The sequence below is a fragment of the Falco punctatus genome (assembly GCF_963210335.1).
Source record: "Falco punctatus genome assembly, chromosome: 2".
In the NCBI taxonomy this organism is placed as follows: Eukaryota; Metazoa; Chordata; class Aves; order Falconiformes; family Falconidae; genus Falco; species Falco punctatus.
This window is the reverse complement of record NC_137581.1, coordinates 69,656,379-69,678,842: the sequence shown is the minus strand read 5'-3', so window position 1 is coordinate 69,678,842 and position 22,464 is coordinate 69,656,379. Positions and strand designations below refer to the sequence as shown.

General features: G+C 44.9%; 1 protein-coding gene across 2 annotated transcripts; it reads left to right on the top strand.

The window, feature by feature from the left end:
* Positions 1-259: 259 nt before the first annotated feature.
* On the top strand, positions 260-8,224 carry NMS (neuromedin S). Of its 2 annotated transcripts, XM_080377354.1 has the most exons (8): positions 260-418; positions 598-653; positions 1,002-1,052; positions 2,148-2,207; positions 4,942-4,977; positions 5,422-5,463; positions 6,435-6,465; positions 8,073-8,224. In XM_080377354.1, exons 1-8 carry the CDS (start codon positions 346-348, stop codon positions 8,087-8,089), a joined length of 366 nt encoding a protein of 121 aa, XP_080233480.1. In that variant the 5' UTR covers positions 260-345; the 3' UTR covers positions 8,090-8,224. The 2 variants fall into 2 exon arrangements, with proteins under 2 accessions (XP_080233480.1, XP_080233481.1); XM_080377355.1 differs by lacking the exon at positions 1,002-1,052.
* Positions 8,225-22,464: the final 14,240 nt, after the last annotated feature.

The window sequence follows — 22,464 nt, the reverse complement described above, 5'->3', positions numbered from 1 at the left end:
AACAGAGAATCCCCCTTGGTTAGGGCAGATCGGCGTCCGGCCCACACCGCCTAGGGCGCGAAGGAGGTGGGTGGCTTTCCTTATTTCCCGTGAAGGGAAACACGGTAAGATGGGCCGGGGCTCGTTCGACACGGGAGGTTCTCACGCGTCCCGTTCCGAAGGCAAGCTGTGCCGCCCCCGCGCCGCGGCAGCCCCGGCAGGACGTGCGAAAGGCAGACGCCGGCAGCCCGCGGGCGGGGGTCGCGGGGGCGGGGCCGCCCGGTGCCCACCGGCGGGGCGCGGCCCGGGCTCGGCGCGGCCCCATAAAGGCGGCTGTCCCGCCCGCCGCGCGCCCGCCGCCCCGCCATGCCCCCGCTGCCGCCCGCCCTGCCCTGGCTGCTGGCCGCCTGCTGCCTCTGCGCCCTGCCGCGGGGCTCAGGTACGTCCCGCCCCCGGCGGGGACACGCGCACACCGGAGCCCCCCCAGCCCCTCCGGCCCCAGCCCAAGCCTTGGGAAGAACCGCCCCCCCCCCCCCCCCCCCCCCCTTGAGGGGCGCCGTCGGGGCCGGGCTCCGCGGCGTCCCCGCACAGGCGTGACCCCATCCCGTGTCCCCGCAGGGTTCCCCCAGCCCTTCTCGCGCTACGGGGACGGCGCGGACCTGCCCAAAAGCCAGGTACGTCCCTGTGTGTCCCCCTGCCTTCCCCGACAGCCCGTCTGAAAGCGACGCGCGGTGGAGGGGTAGGACGGGGGCGCGCCAGCCCGGGCTGCCCGGGGCGGGGGTGACCCGCCGGTGACGGGGGGTGCGGTGAGACAGTGGCATCGGACTGGAAATGCGGCGTGGGACCCCTGGGGGTGGTGGGGAGCGTGGGGGGCTGGAGCCCTTTGCAGCCCGGGGAGGGAGGTGGGACAGGTGTGGGTAGGGGTGCGGTGTGCGGGGTGGGGTACCCGGGCCGGCAGGAGCTGAGGCGGGTCCCCACGTGTGACAGGCTCACTGCCAATGTCTCGCCCTTACTTTTTAAAGCAACTGGCGCTGTGCTTCAGTCAGTGGATGGAACTGTCTAATCAGCCCCAGGTAAACTGACTTTGGTAACGTGTTTGATCTGCTGGGACTTTCTCTTCCAGACATACTAATGGCCCAGGGCAACCCTGGGCGTCCGTGTCTGCAGGCGCCACAGAGTGAGTGTGCTCGTGGCTGTGCTCGCCCCCCTGCAGAGCTGACTCAGACCTAGAGAAAGGAAAAGGTGAAAGAAGAAAAAAGAAAAGTGCTTTTCATCCCCTCGCAGTGGTAGGCAGCGTGGCAGCAAGAGCTGCTGGTCAGTGCTGTAGGAGATACCGGCAGGGTCCCACCTGGTCCCAGCTCACTGATGGTGGGTTGGATGGGTTTGCTTCGGGGTGCTTAGAGGAGAGGGGAGCGAGGGGAAGTTTTGACAGGTTGTTTCGGCTGTGGTGGCTCTGGCCCAGACCTTGCAAACAAGTTAAAAAACAGTAGTTTTGAAAGATCAGCCCCACTGCACTGGATAGTGAGCCCAAGGGTCATTCCCTTTTTCTAAGGGGAGAGAAAAATCTTGGCAGGATCAGGAATTATCTGGAAATTTTGAATATTTTGTGCAGACTTTTTTCTTTCTGAAATCTTTGTTTTGTAAACCAAAACTTGTGGAAAATGGCTCCCAGAGCCAGTTGTTCATGTGTCTTACACTTTACTTCCTTTGGAGCTGTAGTTATTTCTCATCTAATGTAATTGCATGCATCGGCAAATCCCTGTCCTGTGGCAGTGAGAATGGGACAGTGCATTTCAGTATATGGTTAAAGGTTTATAGTATTGATTAACTGAAATGCTTGTAGATTAAAATGAGTGTAGATGCCGAAACCCTAAGTATTTCTAGAACGCTTAGCATAGGAAGATGTATTTTAAATATAATAATATATATATAAAATTTAGATCTCTTTATAGCACAGGACTGTGACATTAGCAGTATTGTGTGTATTCTCCTCCTACAAAATAGTAGTTTTTAGCTTGTAGTAGCGTCAGTAAGTCTTACCTTGCTGTTGAGTGGTTTTAGTGTAACATTTTAAATTGTGCTGGGATCAGAATCAGGCCTGTTCTATATCAAACAGGGTACACCACAACCCCTCAGTAAACTTATTAAGGTACTGTTTGGCTTTACAGATCTCCAGCACAGTTTTGGACCTCTGTTATTCCATATTCAACAGCATGCATACAAATGAGGTAAGGTGTAACTGCTTCATTTATTTCAAAGCAACCCCTCCAAAAACAACTTTCTGACATTTCTTTCCAAACAGTAATGTATAATCTAATATTGTCATGGTTTATGAGATGTAGGAGAGTATATAAAAGACTGTCTTCTCATTATTAGTTTGCATGTAATTCTTAACTCTATTAAACTATATCTGTGAAATCGCTGTTTTTCACCGATTCAGAGCTCAAGAATCAAAACGTCTACTTACACCCAGGATCAGTATTTTAACCCTCGCTTTTGAATAAAGCAGGGTGGAATATACTAAAAAAAATAGATACATATATAACATTGGATCAACAGCATACTTAAGGTCATGTTGAACATGGAGGTGTATGAGTTACTTTACTGATTTTAATACTTTATTTGAGCTTTTCTTGTGTTTCTGACTGATCCAAAAAATTAAGTTGAAGAGTCAGTGATTATAGCTCTTCCTCATTGGTGCAGTCATATTGGAATCTATCTCTGAGTCAGTTTTGCTTTATATTAATTCTTTATTATTACCAGTTTATTAAGAGCCTTTCCCATAAAATTAACTCTGGCTGTGGGTATGTTTAAAAGGCCAGTTTACTTGAGTTTGAGTCCCCTGTTTCAAATCACGAGCAGAGCTTTCAAGACAATAATAGAAAGTATTTTGACATGAATTTCAGTATGTCTTCCTGCTGGTGCCTTTAGCTTGTGATTCCAAGCATGCTTTCCTAAAGCAGCCATAAAACTCTGCAATACTGTAGTTGATGGTATAAAATTCTATCATTTCAGTTTTAAATATCTAATAAGTGTTTTTGAGTTCGATATTGACTCCTATGCTTCTGCAGGTTAGCTAATGAAGGGACATCCAGAATCATCCGGTAACTTTGAATGGAGCCTTATTCCTGGTTACTATTTCAGTTGCTAATTTTGGAAAAAAAAAATCACTTTCTTGTGCATCATCGAGATTGGGACCTGAATCTTGTACAGTATCCTTTCAAGACATATGACATATCAGCTACATACATGCAATATGGCTTCTAGGTGTGGTCTGATTAAGTGGCAGATCAAATATAAATGTGAGGTATGGGAAAAGAACTAGGCAAAAGTAGCCAAGTTTTACCCTGCTGAGTAAAATTCTTATTACATGAAGTTGTACTTTCTCAGCCCATGCAGAATCTTGAGAAAGTACTGCAAACATGAGTCTGTAGCACACCCAATCAAACGGTTATGAAATCCTACTGATTTTAACTGGACTTCAGCTTTTTACATGATTTTACATTTGCATGGATTTTTTTTAAAAAAGAAAAATTGATTCAATGTTGCAGACTACATGGAGAAGGTAGATGGTGTTTCAAGAGAGGGAATGGGACCTCAGCACTCTGAAAGGCAAAGTCAATGGCAATTTGGACATTAATGGGACTTGAATTCCATCTGGGGAACTTAAAATCTTTTGGGAGAACTAATAGACTATTTAACTTTGATGCCTAATCTTTGGGTAAATCTTGCAGATGGAACTTTAAGAAGAATCAGGAAGAGCTACCTAAACCCAGCTGTATTGCAGTCACCTCCACAAGAGTTTGAAATTTCCATCCTAAAGTCAAGCTGACACACTGTTTACAAGCTCAGTTTTTACCATGTTTCTTCCACATAGTAAACCCTCACCTGTTATAAATTAGCTAGGATATTTGAAGCTGCAGGTTAAGTCATGAGTCAGTCTCTATCTTTGGTATGTAATAGTCATCTTTGAGCAAAACTAGCATTCGCACTATCTCTTTGCTATAGTCTTCTCCTCTGCATCTTTTAAAGCACCTTGATGGAGCAAGCACTTTTTTCTTCCATAGTATTTCATAGTCCTGTAAATCATAGTCTTGAGGCTTGAACCAAGGTATCATCATCTCATACCCTGAATCGTCATTTCCTTCTCCTTGCTCGTATATTTTGTAGCCTTAAATTCTTCCTCTCCAGTTTCCCATCTACATGCTTTTCCTGTGTTATCATTCCCTGTCTTCATGTCCTTGCTCATTATATGTGCTTGTTTTTTCAAGGCTGCCCCAGGTAACTCAAACTGTTCATGGATATAACCGTGCCTGTGGCACACAGAGCTATCCCATTCCTGGACAGCTGGGACCGTGCAGCCTGGAAACTGTGCCATGGGCAGGAGGGCTCCCAAAGCTGGCCAGTGTACCAGGCTGCAGGTTCAGGGCTTTGTTAGACACCGAGCTTAGCTGGCTTCTGTGAAGTCATGGTGAGAGCTTCTGTTCCTTGATGTAAGGCTGAGTAGAAAAATGAGCAATTTTCGTGAAGCATAAAGGGTGCAGGGGAAGGCTTAAAACCAGCAATCATGCCTGGGTTAAAACAAAGGTCAGTCCGAAAGGCAAAGAGCTACCACATTTTAAAGTAAGAGCTGTCGGTACAATTCAAGCCTGAGGAATGGAGCTGCCACGTTTGCTGCAGGTGGAGCTCTGCTTCAGCCCCCAGAGCATGGCTGTGCTTTGCTGCACAGTGAAGGGGGCATGTTGAATGGTGGTAATGAATGGGTTAACATTGGTTAAGGCAAGGTTTACAATCAGTCATTAAAAAGATCCATTTGCTGCTGTTCTTACGCTTATCACAGACAGATAAAAGATTATCCCTTCTCTCACACAAGAGTGCAGCAACCTCATCAGTGATGGAGGATTACTGTAACAAACCAAAGAAGTGACAGCATCTTGATTAACTTACATTGTCCACTTGCAGGAATCACAGATTGCTGCTGCCAAGTTTACAAAGAAGGTATGTAAATGTGGAAACAAGTGAGTAGCCCTGGACAGGGAAGTATGGCCCTTCCCCTGCTTTTTTTGCTGCCTTTTTTTTAAGTCAGCTTGTTTTTTTTCCAGTGGTTGGAAAGCCAGTTGTGCTGACCCTGCTTCTGCAAAGCAATCAGCTATGTGTAAAGCTTTTTTTAATACATTTTCTGAAGCCTGTGAATCTTTAATTATGGTAATTTAGTATATTTACACTAGACAGAATGGATAGTTCTTGACAATGCCCTTTGGGGTATTTTTAATCTGCGTTCCAGATGAATGGGCATTGGGGACTATCAGCATCTTGTTAGTAGGGCCTTTTTCAACAGTGTGAATTAATTGCCATTCTGATGGAATGACACCAAAACCTGTCAACAGATCTATGGAACTGAGTTTAAACTATTTTGTTATTGTTTGTGCTTTTATTTTACAGGATAGTCATGGGACTCTGGGACGCCCTTTTTTCCTTTTCAGGGTATCTGAATCTCTTACTACTTATAGATTCTGAACCAGTGTTATATATCTATAAATGAGCAGCTGTTTGCCTTCACAAGTTCTTGCTGCACTTCTTTTGACTAAAGGCCAAATATCCTTTGCTTGAAAGCTTAGGGAAGTTTGTTTAAAAAGCTCTGGTTCAACTAAGAGATGACGAGACAATGACATGTAGTAATAGATTAAATACTTCTGTATTTGAAGAGGTGACTCTAAATATCTGGCTCTAGATAAAATGTTTGCAAAGATAGAAGTAGCATATGGGTTTTATCTCTGAGGCTGCCAAGGTGTGCTGATGCTAAATGTGTTAGATAAAGTGTGTGTGAGCTGAATGTCTACTTGGTCTGAAAGGTCTGGCCAGTAAGTGAGGCACACTGCATAACAGGATGAAAAGCCAAAGAAAAACTATGGATGTAATTTCTCATGTTTTTCATCCATTGACTTGCTGAACTATGGCACGGTCTAATGCAGAATATGCTGGTTTAGAGACACTCTGATTAACATCAAACTAGTTTTTAGGAACATCTCCAACACATTAACAAAAAAAAATAAATGTTCTAAAGTAGGTTGTAGCAGGTAACCAGAATCCCAGTTCAGCTGTCACTTACATTTTAGCTCACTTCAGGTGTGTTTGGCCGGGTATTTTCAGTGCTTGTATTTATATGCTCTTTCTTAGGCATCTACATATAGTACCCCAATGAATTGGGACCAAGACCCTTAACAAGAATAAAGCCAGACTGTTTAGCTCTCTGGACAGAGGCTGAATTAATATTTCTGTTTCAAAGGCAAAACCCACCCTGCATGGATCACCTGGTATTTGACAGGCTGTCCCTTTAAATGAAACATTCTCAGCCTTATGTACTCTGTCTGCATGATGGGAGATTTATTTTGGTGTGCTTATAAATCTGGCATCTAATACTTCTGCACAACCATCTAATTACTTTTTTTTTTCAGCCTCGAAATGGAAGAACTATTGAAGGCAGTGGTAAGTAGGCATTCAAAAGTGAAAAGAACTTGTTCTGGTTTTCCTCAATAATGATGATCCTCATGACAGAAGGAGTTACTGAGAAGTATTACAAACCTAGATACCCACATGGATGTTTCATGTGGTCACTAGGAAGTGTCTGGGCAGAAATGCATTTTTCATGCTCAGATATTTACAGTGTATGCTCTTGGTAAAAGGATTGTTTTCTCTTTAAGGTTCAGTAAGGAGGAGCTTTCGTGCTCTGCAAATGATAACAACAGTACATAAATTATAAAGTTTAAAAACAGGCTGTAAATTGTGCGTGGAACACAAAAGCTAGACTGCTTTGTTCCAAGAGAGCTTCAGTCACCTCATCCTGCATGAGACCACTAATACAGGTCTGCATGCAGGTGGAGGAGTCATCCTCACATCAGAATTGGGACCTGTTTTGGGGTAAACATTAACTAGAAAGAGAAGGGGTGGGGATATAAGGAAGGAAGACAATGAGATCTAATAATATCACTTAGCACTTGTATATCCATCCTTGAAAGTGTTTGTTAAAGGTCTTCGTGAGCTTTAGTGGGAAATGAACAATACAGATGTTCCCTCTCCACCAGTATGTGTCCCTCTCCACCAGTCTCTCCTTCCAGTATCTCCTTCCCTGCAATAAACGGAAAATGGTGATCTTTTGTAGTATAAAATTACATTACATTCCAGCTGTCGACTGAAAAGGTTGGATATTTTGGGACAGGACAGAAGGATAGGAAAGAAAAACTACACACACAAAGAATACCTTTATATATTCAGGAATAAACTGCTTTATAAAAAGAAGGAACCAAAAACTTAGGAGAATGTTGCAGAGCAGCATTGTTACTTGCTGGCTCTGGTCTCAGGCCTGCTCTGAGCATCCATTGCTTCTCATGGATGGAAGGAAGATAAGGAGCTGTATGGATCATTGTTTTGAGCTGATGCAGCTGTTCTTGTGTTGTTAGATCTACATGTGTGTGGGAGACATTTCATAGCCATGAAACCTGTAGGGGCAGGTAGTGCTGCCCAGATCTGTTCAGAGTTACACGGAAGCTTGAGCTGACAACCAACCACTAAGATAAGCCAAACAGGCAGAGAGTCCCTATAGATTTTGGGCAACGCAGTTCAAAAATCAGTTAGAGTAAACTTGCATGAAACTATCCAGAGTACTCTGGAGTTAGCACAACTGCTACACTATCAAACGAGTCTCATTGAAGTGCTGGTGTAGAAGCCACTACTCTGCAATCATGCCCTAGCCTCCCATGCAGTGGTAAATCGTATCCACAGCTCAGCCCCCTGAACCAGCCTGGCTGCAAGATGCACATCACGCCTCTGTACTCTAAAAGAAGGACAGTGGAGTTAGGACACGGTGGAGAGACGAGAACTGTACGAGGAGGGAGGATTCATGTTTGAGTAAAAATAACAGCTCTGGGCACTTATTGAAACTTTAAAACTTTCATTCATCTTGGTTTCAAATTCTAGCACCAGAAAATTATTTTATTTCTAACTTTGAGAAGGACTAGACATATGGAACTGAATACTAAGTCATATGCAGATCAACATCTCAACATAAAATATAATACTGTGTTAATTTGTTTCAGAATACCGTGGAATATGATGTTCATGGGTCAATTTACCAGCTTGATGACTTGGTTTACATAAAGAACAGAGACTTCCCATGGCACTGGCTGTCTGTTATGTGACTCAGTTGTCTGGAATTTACTGTTCCATGTAATAAAATTGCAATCATTAACTCATCTTGTTGTCCTTTTTTATTGAAGCAGGTACTAGACTTTGTTGAGCTATGCTGTAGCATTGCCTGGTTCCAACTGTATTCAAAGGAAATAATAATCTGAGTATTGAACATTTTCAAATCCAACCATGCATTTTATATTATATCATCTTTAATAGGGTCATGAACTGATAAGCTTTCCCTTTTGACTAGATAATACGTTTCCCCAGTATCTCAGAACATGCATTCCGAACAGCATGATAATGTTAAAATAATCATAGATATTTTAGTGATTTAATTCTTATTTTGAATAACTAAGGGCTTGAGTGTGGTACTTGACGAATCCAAAGCACTCTGAAAGAAAGAGAACAAGTACCACTATTACACAGGGGCACTATTTGATCAGAGGATGTATTTTTTCCAGCCTTGCCTTACTATTGTAAAGCACAAGTCATTTATGACAGAGATTTTGAACCTGCTCTTGTACTGAAGTCATGCATTTAAACCTGTGGTACAGCCAATTGTGTTTGCAGTGTATAGAGTGGGGTGATGTGTTTTGTTAAAAGTTTTCTGCCCACAAATATCTCCACTTAAAGTACTAAGCAGTTACTTCCTTAGGAAGAAAAGAGCACAGTAAAACCCAGGGTCTGGGGATACATACCAGGTTGGTATTCCTCGGCACAGTGTCCCGTAGTACAGAGTTCCTCAAGCCCTTTGTTATTCCCCCTTCCCCCTCTGTGGCTACTCTAATCTTAGTGCCAAGGCATGGTACCATCTCTGTTATGCTGGCACAGCTGTGTGTGAACTGGATTTGGGAACTCCTCTATCCTTTAAAACAAACCCTGAGAAACCTGTGTGTGTTTGTTTGGGTTTTTTAACTGGGTAAGTTCCTGATTTGGGCTGTATTAACAGAAGTTTGGCTGATAGATAGAGGAAAGTGATGAGTTATTTGGCGATTGTTAGACCACACCTAGGGCAGCGTGTCCAGTTTTGTGCCCCACAGTACAGGAAGGGCATGGTCAAGCTGGAGGAAACTCATGGAAGGCCTTCGAAGTGGTGGGGACTGGGGCACTTGCCCTGTGAGGAGATGCAGGGGCAGCTGGGCTGGTTCAGCCTGGAGGAGGGATGCCGCTCCAGTGCTGTGAGTGGTCATCAAGGAGGCAGTGAAGCTCCTTACAGCAGGTGAGAGGACAAGTAGCAACAGGCGTGAGTTGAAGCAAGAGAGGCTGAGACATCCAGGTGCTGCAACAGGTTGTCCAGAGAGGTTGTGCCATTCAGTCCTGGGAGGTTTTCAAGACCGGAGTAGACAAAACCTGGTCTGAATTCCTGCTTGGGATCAGGCTGGAGACCTCCTGAGGTCTCTGCCAGCCTCAGTTATTCTGTGCCATGAGTACCGTTTTGTGCTACCTATTTCAGCCTCTAACAGGGTCAAGCCCTGGCTGAGTTGCAGCTCCTGAGCCTCCACCTGAGCAGAGTGCTGGTGGGGTAGGGGGTCCCCAGGCAGGATGCTCAGGGCAATTAAGGCCGATTTGTGCCCTCAGGGCACCCTGTTGCTGCTGTTCACCATGTTGTCAAATCCTGTTGGAAATGATTAGCCTATAGAAAGACTACCAAAGGGATGCTGGCTCCTCCGGCTCCTCAGTATTTGGAGCCAGCTGGGGTGCCCCTCTGGAAGAAACAGCTAAGCCAAATGCAAATGGTGGTGATGCACTGTGGTAATGCGAATAAACAGAAGATAATGACACAAAAACAGCAATGGCAGTTCTGGCCTGTTTCAATTCAGAGGCCAAAGCTGAACTGTATCCAGTTTTGCTCAGTTCTGCATAAATATTTGTACTGGTTTTGTCTAGGATAGAGTTAATTTTCTTCATAACAGCTTGTGCTGTGTTTTGGATCTGTGACCAAAACTGCACTGGTAACACAGGGATGTTTTAGCTATTGCTGAGCAGCCCTCGCACAGCCTCAATGCGTTTTCTGCTCCCCACCCCACCAGTGAGCAGGCTGGGGGGGGCATAAGAAGTTGGGAGGGGACACAGCTGGGACAGGTGACTCCAACCAACCGAAGGGGTATCCCGTACCGTATGATGTCATGCTCAGCATATAAAGCTGGGGGAAGAAAGGGAGGACATTTGGAGTGAAGGTGTTTGTCTTCCCAAGTCAGTGTTACGCGTGATGGAGCCCGGCTTTCCTGGGGATGGCTGAGCACCTGCCTGCCCGTAGGAAGTGGTGAATGAATTGCTTGTTCTGCTTTGCTTTACCTATTAAACTGCCTTTATCTCAACCCATGATTTTTCTCCCTTTTACCCTTCCAATTCTCTGCCCGATCCTGCTGCGGGGAGCGAGCGAGCGGCTGCGTGAGGCTGAGCTGCCTGCCAGGGTTACCCCACAGCGATGCTGTACCATGGGCAGCCCATGCTGTGTTCCCGCCATCAGCAGTGGCTTCCTCCACCCACAACAGGTTTCAAGAACATCTATTTGGGCCTTGAAACTGGTGAAATGAGACTGACAAATAGGTGGTAATTTGCAGGTTAGGACCTAGCTTACGTTCCTTAGCCATATTTCTGTAGTAAGTGTGTCTCCTCTGTAAAATGCACAGGAGAGCTCTTGTTCACTGCTCAGCGGAAACCTTTGCTCCCTGGAGCAACACAAGTGTCACCTGTGGAATAGGAGAGATTAATAATATTGAAATGTAAAGGTCACCCCTGGCCTGAAAACTTTCTAAACTCCCCACTGCAGAATCCACAGCAGAAACTGAGGAGTGCAGACACAGGTGACAACAACAATTAGAAGCACAGAAAAAATTCTGCAAGAAAAAGAAGTGAAAGCTCAGTTCCCATTGTCAGCAAGAGAAGAGATAAAGAGTGACATGACAAGGTATACAAAGTAATGAGGGCATTTAGAAGAGTAAATCTGATGCTTATCCATCCTCTAGTAATAAAAAGGAGCAAGGAGGGAGACTCAATTACACTGAGAAGCAATACATTTAAGCTGCAAAGGGAAATTTATTTTCTAACACTTGATCAACTCTTGAAACCAGTTGCCACAGCTTAAAGCAGATGGTTAAAGACAGCTTTGCTGGCTCTTGGGAAGGCAAGCATGTTCAGGAGCGCACACCTTAATTGCCTCAAAAATCACCTTAGGCTGGCCCAGGACCTCCTGTTTAAAAACCTGGCCTGCTCGAGCTGGGCTTAGCAAGGCTTTGCTCAGCAGAGTGCACAGCAAGGCACCTGGGAATGGGCTCGCTGGTGGGGGAGCGAGTGCCGCCCAGCCTCACAACATGCTGCTCACCAAAGAGCCAGAGCACGAAGCACAAGAGGAAAACCCTCTTGGTGCTTTACTTCACTCTTTCTGGCTCCTTCATGCTCCTTTGACTCGGACTGCCTCACTCCCTTCTCAGCTCCCACAGGGAAGAGCACACTTAGTCAGTCTCCAGGTGATTGCAAACTGGGAGGGACAGCAAGCACTGGAGGACAGAGTCATCATTCAGAAAGGTCTTGGCAAAGATACATCTGGAAAAAATATGTACAGCTCGCTGAGGATGAAAGGAAGGTATTGCACATACTGAAGAATAATCAGTTGCAGATTTGCAGCAAAGGGGATGGGTAACTGCAGGCTGTGAAGTATCACAGTGTTGGGGAGAACACAAAAATACGATGTGGAATGAGTAAGAAGCTGTAGAGACTATGATATGAGATGTGTTGCACTGCTGATTATAAGGAAGACTTCATGTACAGAGTAGCGCTGGAGAAGGAAGAGGGGGCCCAGCAGGAGAGAGCCCAGCAGAGAGGAAAGGCAGAGGTCAAGGAAAGTTGGTACCTTGAATGATGAGGGTTTGGTTTGCAAGAAGGGAAGTTTGAAGAGGGGAATGATAAAATGCTTCATCTTAGTTCTCAGCACTCCTGGCGGTATCCACTGTGCCCATGGATGGGTACTGCCGGGAGAGATATACTTAAAATGAGGAGATACATTAAATCTGCCAATCATCGGGAGAATGAAGCACTGACTTACAGGCAGTTACCTTTTCTTGGTCATAAAAATTCTCCAGGGGGACTGACACCTCACTTGGACTTTAAGTTACAAAAGTCCCCGCTCTGAAATAACTGCAAGCAGCATTTTGTCTCTTCAGTGTTACATCATGGTGCAATGTTTATTCCTAATTATGTTCCATTTAATGAAAGACTAGTACCATTGTTTTGTTGAGTATCTAGCATACCTTGCATAGAAGTTGCTCTGGCTGCTTCTGGAGAAGTGGAAGATTCAATCTTAGAGAACCCAGCACTTACACCTTATTTACTTTTGTCTTGTGACAACACTTACCACACTAACAGCTGTGACAAGTGGCACCTGACTCCCAGAGCTGCAGGGCAGCCCTGGAAAGGACATCGTCTTTGCTTCTGGAACACTTGTGCAAAACAAGAGAAAACATCCCAGCATGGAAAAGGAAGCATATGGATTACAGAACAAATGGAGAAGCCCATTTGTGGCCTGCAAACTTAGACTGCACACAAACTGAAAATGCAATGAGAGGATTCAGATGACTGGCAGTGAGGGCTGACTGATGGCTAGCGAGATAACTGCCGCGTATGCATGACATGAAATACCATCTGGGAACTAAAAACACATCAGCTGACTGCTTGTCTCATCTTCATAATTCTCAGCAGGTGACGACACAGAAGTAGCTGCAGAAATTGCAAATCTACCTGCCGGAGATTTAACACCATTTGCTTAACATAGCTGGTTGGGCAGAAGACAGGCAACTGCTTGACAGGCTGGCCAAATGCTGCCAGTGTTGCATTCCAGGTTTCTTAGTGCATGTAAAGCTGCCAAATTAACTCCTGCTACAAGATGGATATGCTTATTATTCTAAACATAGCAACAAAATACTTATTTCTTTGCTGGGATCTTAAGAGTCAGTGGTGATCTAAGGATCTCTACTGGCATCCAAGAGCGATGCTTATGTGGGGATCGCTCTGAAGGGTTGTCTTACTTCTCTGTTCCAGACAACTCACACATTGCAATTGCCACTTCTCTACCTTACTAAACAGGGTAAAAGCATATGTTTGCCTGGGCTGGACTGCATAAACTGTCTTAACTGATACATCTATCATGCTGATAGATTTCTGCACTGAACAACTAGAAGTAACTGCCAATTCTCTTCCTCCAGTCATTTCTGGATCTACTTTTTCCACACGGCAGGAACAAAAATGTGACTGATCTTATAGCTGGTTATGATTCACCATCTAAAATTTTGACATTTCTTTGGGGTAAAGGACCTTGTACACCAAACACCATCATGTACCTATTAGCCTTAAACCTGCTAGGAGATCAACAGAGGAAGTCTGAAGGAGAACATATGGCAAACTCAAATAAGTTTTGAATATGTTTACCACAAAGCTTATGCACCCAGGGGTTTCTACACAGCAGTTCAAACAGTGCCTGCAGAGTTACTGTGTAGGGGAGATGCGTGCATATAAATGCGTTCTTCTGGAGTAGAGTTGTCTAAACATCAGCCAGCAAAACACCTAAATATGAACTAGAACTTCCAACAGAAAAGGCAAAAATGCAGAACATGCACGAACCGACCTCAGAGCGCAAAGGACCGGCAATCACGTGTGACCCACCAGGAAAGTAGCAAAATCCAGGAGCCTCTTTCAGCGTAGGACCAAGCTCTCTCATGACCCTGGAGTGGAAGGAGATGCCACAGCCACCCACCCTGCTGGGCAGTGTGGCCTCTCCGGGCACTACACCAGAGACACTGCTACATAAATAAACACCAAAAATAGACTTTGATTAATTGTAACCTGATAACCTTATACCACATCTTCCTCATTTCCACAGCTGTGCATAGCCTGTAGAGTTCCACAGACTACGTGTAATTAAGATAACCCAAAGTCACTATTTTATACTGGCTTGCGATAGGGTGCCCACTCGACTTCCAGGAGGACGAGGATGTTCGACGCTGCAATATTGGGAGCGGTCAGCAGAGGGCACCACCACCGCCAGCTCTGTGGTGCTCGGGGGGGACCCGGCCCCGCGGCTCCGCAGCCCCGCGCTGCGCGGGGTCCGCTCCCCACCCGCCTTGAGGGGCGAGTCCGGAGCTCGCAGCCCTTGCTCGCCTGGACACGGCTCTCCGAGCCCATAACTTGGGATGCTTCCGCTCCTTACAAAGAAAGCGAAAGTGACAGAAGATGGCAAGTTTATAAACACACAAATCTCAGCGCAGAGTGAGCTGCAAGCGCTCCGCACAACTGAAACATCCATCAGCAGCACTGGTCCTCTAGACGGGTAAAAGAAGAAGAGCTTTCCCAGGCGTCATTTCATCTCCACGCTTCCATCTGCCCACAGCTTCATTGAATTGTGGAGCACCATGTACAGACATTTTCTAATGGGTATTATTGAAAACATCCATTTTCCTTGACAGACAATTGCGCCATGTCACAATTGAGTTAGGAAAGTAATGCTACATTGAGATAAATGTGTTTTGCAGCTTTGGTAACAAGAGAGGTGTCAGAGAGGCCGTGTTTTGAAATTTTTCATTGCTTTGTTTTACAACTAAGTCACGTGCTGGCCTCAGCTACGGGTGGCTAGACCTAAGCTGAAATCTGTAGGATGGGACATGAAAGAACTAGTCATGTGCAAAACTACCATGCAATGAACATCTTATTTTACCAAAGTAAATGAGCATTTCTGTGACCAATAGAACTAGCAAAGTTATTTCTATTAGATTTGTACTTTGAGGAAGTTCTCCTATATACGTATTTAATGGAATATAGTTTGTTACCATTTCATTAGTACAACTTCATGCTGTGGCCCCTGTTTAAGTCCTGGCATACATCAGAGCTCTTTCTTTTACAGAGCAACCTATTTCCATGTAACTGGTAGGAATCAGCTTATGGTTTCAGCTCTCCATCATATTTGCATAGAACGGCTTGGCAGATTCAGAAGTTGATAGATGAGGACAGATAGATAAGCAAGCAATGGTGTACTGCCATAAATGTTTGCTTAGGAGGAAGGCCAAAAAACTGCAGGGAGTAAGGCAGCTGAGTAAGGAGTGCATGAAATGGGGAACTGGATGTCTGAGCTCTAGTTCTGGTTCTCTTGCTGTGTAACGGTACCCCTACATTTCAGGGAACCACTTAAGGTCATGATTTCCATACTTCCCAAGTGCTTACCTGTGGTATGAGGTTAAGCATGTACACTACCAAGATGGCACCTTTCCACCTGACTCAGATTCCCTCTTTGTGAAACAAGGGTATGGTTACTTTGCCTCAGGTTTGCTATGATACCCAGTTCATTTCTGTTCAGAAACAGCCTCAAAATCCTCAAGAATGTCTATTAAACAACCTGGATAAAACCCCAACCTTTCAAGGAAGCCAGACATTGATGTTCTGGGTATTTGTCTGAATGTGTTCCAAATCTCTATGTCTAGAATAAATAGTGACATCAGTTATTGTAATAGATTAGTAATATTTTTTCACAGAGTTTAACTTATAATCAAATTAGATAATTTATCCTTACATTTAATTTATCCTCAAATAAAAGCTATCATCTTATTACCTTAATGCATCATTATTTATCAGTGTAATTAGCCCTACTCCAGTAAACATTTAAGTACTCCTCAGTGCACATTTTGCAAAACCAGGGGCCAAAACCCAGTTCTGCATTCATCCCATTCAGACTGGTAACACCATCAATAAAAACACCCCAACTTTTCTCAATGTTCTATCCCCAGGATTCTGATTATCTATCATTTCTCTGCTGACATGTTTAAGGCAGCAGTGAAGTGTCATGACGGTGTTTGTTTCCTCTTCAGCAGCAGACGTTTGATGTATTGGTGGCCCCTGCCAGGGCTGCTACAAAGCTTAATGAGCTGCATTCACTTTTAACAAATGCTGTGGAAGGAAGAATATGTCTGGAAAATATCAGTAGTCCTGTTGAGTAGGTAATGGGACTGCAGGTATAAACGCACAGCTAGAACGGCTGGCAAGTACCCTGACATTCATCTTGCTTGACAACCTCTATAGCATAAATGAAAGAACATCACCCAGTAATTCCTGCTACAAAGGGAATTATTCTTTTTTTTTTTTGCTTTGTTCTATCATGAAATGCTACTTCACACAATAAATTTTATGTTCACTTTCTGCTGATATTTATGCTGCTCTTTCCTTCACTGTGTCTATTTTTACAGCATTTTCATCTTCATTCTCCCATTTCATAGTTTCTTGACACTTCAGCACCATTTCTCCCAACAACTTCTATTTCAGCCCTTCCTCCTCTGGTTGCCCTGGTGCCAAGTGTCCTGGTACAGATGAAGGAGGCAATGGATGTGCTCAGAGTAGGAACATGCTTCAAGGCAGGAACCAAAGCAAATTTCCTTTGAGAGGAACTGTAGATTGTTAATGTAGTGAAAGTAAGTTAAAACCCCCTGGATGTGGAAGAGTCACTTTACTTCTTTAAAAATTACCAAAATTACTAATAAAAAAGAAGTACGGATCCATGGAGGAAAAGCGATGGATTACAGGGCACAGAAGGAGGACTAGACCCCTTCTTAAGTTCTTAATAACTTGCATACTCACTTGTACCACAGACCAGTACTGAATTTGTAATCTGTGTTAAAAGGGAACAAATGGCTTCATCAGTTTCTGGATCTTTTGCAACGATTTCAGAGGAAGGAAGACTAGTTCTATTTAAAGAGAGAGTGAATTTCAAAAAGAAACAGCTTAAAGACTTGAGGAGTCCCAACGCACACATCTTTTAATTTCTCAGAAGAATGCTTCAATTGACAGTACTAAGTGATGATGAAGCACTCAGATTTTGCAAGGATATTATTTTACCAGGATTTAGTGTTGCTGCCATTGTCTTGTCATGGAAGACAGCCCGTTATGCCCATCAGGAGGGTACAAGGGACGTGCTCAGCCAGAAGCAGGCCATGATCCAAATCTCCAAACAGTTTCACACCAGTGTATCTCCACCAATTCAAACAGATTTAAACTAAAGTCAGAGTGAGAATCGGGCCTGTGTAATAACGTGTAGAAAGAAGACCCCAGACTGGTAAATAGGAAGCACACTGATGCAAGCTTCCCAGGTCTTCTGCTGGACGGTGTCCCAGTGAGCATGTATATGTATATAGGTATATGTATAGGGTACCCTGGACAAGCTGGGTCCCAGGTATGTTATCTGATCTGTTACAATGACCCTGATAGGAGGTATCAATAATGGAAAAGTAAATCTGAAAACCTGAAACTTGGGAAGGGAGAGGGACCAGGATATGTGGCAGATGCTTAATGTTTCCTTGACAGATGTATGGGCTGTGTTTGAGTTCCCTTAAAGCAGCGAGCACCTTCCTTGGTGAATTCAGCTGGCGAAGTATGATTTAAGCCTCATCAAGAAACGGCATGATGTTTGAATGAATAGAGAAGCTCATTAAAAATATATCTGTTTCCTATTTCAAGCAGCAATCTTCACTGTTTTCTGGGCATGTTTGAGACTCAGCACTATCTGAGTTTCAAAAGAGAAAGTCGTCCAAGTGCTGTGACAGCTTGACACAGCCCCTCACTGTTTTGCCATTAATTCCAGCTTAACCAGTGCCCTGGATTCAGTGCATGCTGCAAGGAAAAAGAGCCAATTCTCTCCTCTGACCTAGATGAAAGACAGCTATTTTCAGGTTACTAACTTGCACTTCTCTTGTATTCTGCATTACATAAAGTAAGCCTCTTGGCTCTGCCTTTTATCACTGTGTGGTATGATACCTAGAAGCATACTCACGGGCTGAGATCACATCTGGACTAGCCATTGAAATACAAGGGAAAAAGATATGTCCGTACCCCTGCTGAGTTACCTAACCACTGAGTAACAGAGTCACGCTCCCTCTTTCTGTTGCTGTGCTGACTCCGCATGGTACCTTCACTTACCACGAGTCCTTGGTGGAGTCGAGAGCCTTAGGTTCAACACGCAGTGCAAAGCAAGGTGCTGGGATAATGCAGCTCCAGGGCAAGCTGTTAGCAACAGAGCTGGCTAATGCCTTAGGCTGACAGCAGCAAGTCCAAAAGAAAGTACCACTGCCAAATCAAGCCTTAGGCAGCTTCATGAAAACCCTCCTGGACCGGGGGCATGTGCAGAAAGACACCTGAATTCTGGTGCTTAGGAAGAAGAGAGGTACAGCTTGACCTGGTAACGCCTGAGAACATGTGTGTGCATTCCTTGGCTTGGCAGATCAAAAGCTTGCACTCCGCCAAAGGACGCAGCTAGCAAGTTGATGCAGTGAGTGTTTTTTTCTGAGTCTGCCACTGTGAACAACGCATTCAAAATCTAACTCAGCCTAGTGACCACATCCCCATTCCCTGCTTTCAAGAGAGATCAGAGCACAGAGTTAACATAGGGTCAGCTTGGGCATTTTGCTGGTTCATTGGTTACGCGTTTCTAAGAGTATGACTGGCTCCTCTCCCCAGCTGCCACGTTGTTGCAGGCATAGTGTTAAAATGGTTGCTAGCCGAGTTTAAATGAACTTGTCTTTTTGGGGGGTAGAATGATTAAGAAACCCCACCATGGCACTGCTGGCAAAAGTATTCTCACAGATGCTGTGTACAGCACTGCAAAGAAAGGCACACAGATAGCTGGAGCAAGCTGGAAAGAATATGCTTTTCATTGCAATGCTGGAAATGGTTGTGCTGTTCTCTCCCACACACTCTTTTCATATAACCCCTTGTTTGGGAGTCTAATGAGCTGCTTGTATAAACAAAACATTAATTTCCAGTAGTTCTAATGCTCAACAGCCTCAAAATAGTCAGTGAACATTAGCTAGTTAATAAGCAATTTGCTCCCTGAAGTATGTAAGTTGTGACACAAAGGAGAGCTGAGGAAGAGAGACCCAGAAAGAAGCGAAGCTGGTAATAGTGGTGGAAACAGGAGCAGTGTGACCCAGCTGCTAGGACAGCCTTCACAAACCACCTGCTTCATGTATTATCAAGGTATTTATTTGGGACAGAGTAATGCACAACCTGATAATGAACAGGGGTGAGGATACACTAGAAGACTGGACGTATGTTTTATTGTGTATTTAAATTGAGACTGGATTTGTTTAATCAAAGATTAGAAGTGCCCCATTGAAGCATGCATAATGTACCTTCAAAAGAAAGACAAATCAGGCTTCACAGCTGCAGCAGAGAAACAGAACTGGGAGAATTAATGAGTTCCCCAAAATTGATGTCTTAACGTTGGGCATTATCTTTTCAATTGTCTTGAGACTACACAAACCCAAGAAGGAATGCACTGATTGTTCTGCATTTAGAAACACAACAGAAAAGCTGTAGTCAGTAGTCACGAGCACAGAGAACTAGATAGCCACAGCCAGGCATATATCAGGAACCAGAATGTCTGTAGGTCAGCTCTAATCCCTAAAGACTGAGCAGAGCTGCATGACAGGAGCTGGGACTGCTGCATGCTCCAGGGATGCTCTTTCCCTGTGGCTCTCCTTGGACCTATCAATGTCCTCTCCTTGTTGCAGTATTCCTCCGGTTTGTTCTCATCTGTTGAGTTTTGCCAAGAAAGTGAGGGTGAGCCACTGCTGAAGGTGATGCCTCTCCCCACCTTGCAGTTTAGCAGACATGGGCTGCAGACCCCAGAGCACCTATTTGGGACTCAGCTGTGACAGGGCACATCTTCCCAAGCTTGCTGCTTCTAGAGCAATGGGATGCCTTGAGCTTGCCAGCCACCCTACAGTCACACTTAAGCCTACCTAAATTTCTGGTAAAGCTAGCTGGGTTTAATACAAGATGTATTGAAATCGTTATTTGGCTACAAAGACAGAGACACGTACCAGCACCATCCCTGATGGTTGATTTCTCTCTGACCAGGTCTCAGACTGAGTCCTGTGCCCTGGGCAGCAGCAGCACCTCTTGGCTAACTTGACCCAGCAAGGCCATACAGCTTCTTGAGATGGGGGCATTCCTTTACACAAGCCAGTGTCAAGATTTGCTTCTTCTGCAGAAGAGCTGAGACTTGGAAAGAGGTCTCCATTAATTCCCGCCCACCCCACCCCCTTTTCTTTTTGGTAGGATTTCTATAGGCACAGAGGGCTGCTGAAACGTCCTGTTCCATGGGTCATGTCTCAACTCATGAACCTGGTGTGATACAACTTCACTCCAGACAGACACCTTTGAAATTCCCATTAGGCTTCACAGTCACAGCCCACATCATGGAGGCGTTGAAAACAGACTCTCCCTCCGCAGCTCCAGCCATCATCCCACCCTTGGTCTCTTCTTCCTACCCCCATGGAAACTTTCAGGTTGTGCCAACGCCACTATGAAGGGTGGGGTTTTGCTTTAAGAAACAAAGGAAAATAAGAACAAAAAAACTGTTAGCACATGAGCCCGGCAGCCTGGTTTGCAGTAGAGGCCATGAGCAGCTGTGTTGGCACAGCGACAAGAGCGGTGTGGCGTGGCAGGAGCCGCACAAGCCCACGCTGCTGCAGGGGCACCCATGCTGTGGGCAGCTGGCTTGGACAGGCCAGGAGCAAGCCTCTGAGCCCACACAGACATGAAACATAACTGTCAGCCTGACAGGGGAACAGAGGACTGTTTTTCTTCAAGCACAGCTCATATGGTCAATGTTGATTGAAACTGCTGTGGAAAAACATCCAGCAGCCCCCTAAGGAGCCACTGCTGCTTTCCGAGACAGACACTTGGGTTTGTGGTGCAGCTCAGCAGCGTTTCACCCACTAGATCTCTAGCCAAAGGTTGCAACGTTCACGCAGATAGCAATGGCCGATCCTATGACTGCCCTAAACCCAATTGTCTACTACCCACACTACAAACCACCTACCTCCTGTGCTCATAGCAGCCAGTCAGACAGGGACTGGCCCAATACCAACAGACTCTCCTGCCTTTCTCTCCTCACAGACTACATAGTAGGCGTTTGCAGCTTACACACATGCCAGAGGTTTCACATGCAGAAAGGTCTGGCTGCAGTCCCACCAGACCTCATTCCTGGCTTCTTGCCTTTCATTTAAATTCCCTAGCCTGCCTATATGAAGAGATGAGGTCTCTGCAGCTCATTCTTCAATAGGTCTCAATTCTTACAAGACCAGAAAACCAGGGAGAGATCTGAATTACGCTAGAGAAAGCAGCAGAAAATATGGATTATTATAAGGCAGAGACGGGAGACAGAGGCTCCCAAGACCTTGAAATAGGTCAGTTTTGAAGCATTTCTCTAAATAACCTTTCCACCTGGATGAATTAATAAATCTGAAGCTGGTGGACACTAGGGCCTTCCCATTCCATCTTATGAATAGAATGATTCAAACACCTGGTAACGCAGTTATAAGACTCTTAAATTTGAGAGGCATCCTGCTGGTGCAGCTGTCCAACAAAAAAAGTCTGCAGCACAGCAGACATCAATTACTAGCACGTGTCCACCACAACATAGCAATCCAGAGTGCAAATTTAGTAGTGCTTAGGTAGGCTTTCAAGCCACGTAGGTGGATGACAAGAATTTTGGAAGGTCCTGGAAAAGGCCATTTCCTGGATTGCCTTGTAACACACAGGTTTCCTTGATCTGGTTCTTAATGGAACAAGCCTCAAAGCAGCTAAGGAGACTCTCAGTACCAGAGGTAAAAATTATATTTGGATTCATTCTTAAGAAGAGCTTCTAGAAGACCCTTCATGCTCAAGCACTGACAAGGTATATATACTGTCTGCAGAAGACTGCTTGGATCGCAGAATCAATGCAGAAACTCAGAGGATGATTCCAACACAACCTTTGGACCAAGGTGTGTGCAGTGATGCTGAAGTTACAACACAGCTCTACCTCCATATCCAAATGTTAGAGATGATCCATCCATCAGCTTTGCCACCATAAGGCAGTCCAGTTTAAGTTTCTCAGGTGCATCTACTTACACTGAACAGTTAACTGTGCCCATGACGAGGTCTAAAGCAGTCAGATGAAGCAGGCTTTACACATACTGAACAAGGAGATTCCAGCCACGCACATGGAGACACAAGCTTTAAAAACCATAAAGCAGGTTTCCTTAGGTAAGTGTGCTGCCAACGAAAATCTTCTGCTTGGTGCAACAAATTATTTTATAGAAGGGAATAAGATGGACATGAGTCCTTTGCACATTTGTTTATCCATAGAAGTAGTCTGTTGATTTTTTTTTCTTTTGAAGTACAGCTAGGGGGACATAGACAGAGTTGCTAGTTATATTTCCCTGCCTTTAGCAGCTTTCCAGACATGCACACAGGTAGACACACATGAATTGAGACCAA

What these genes read in the sequence shown, in the direction of transcription:
- NMS (XM_080377354.1), top strand. Translation starts at nt 346, where the DNA reads ATGCCCCCGCTGCCGCCCGCCCTGCCCTGGCTGCTGGCCGCCTGCTGC. An exon ending in ACAGCATGCATACAAATGAG is followed by an intron (nt 2,208 to 4,941) that starts GTAAGGTGTAAC and finishes GTCCACTTGCAG; the next exon opens with GAATCACAGATTGCTGCTGC. An exon ending in GCCCTTTTTTCCTTTTCAGG is followed by an intron (nt 5,464 to 6,434) that starts GTATCTGAATCT and finishes TTTTTTTTTCAG; the next exon opens with CCTCGAAATGGAAGAACTAT.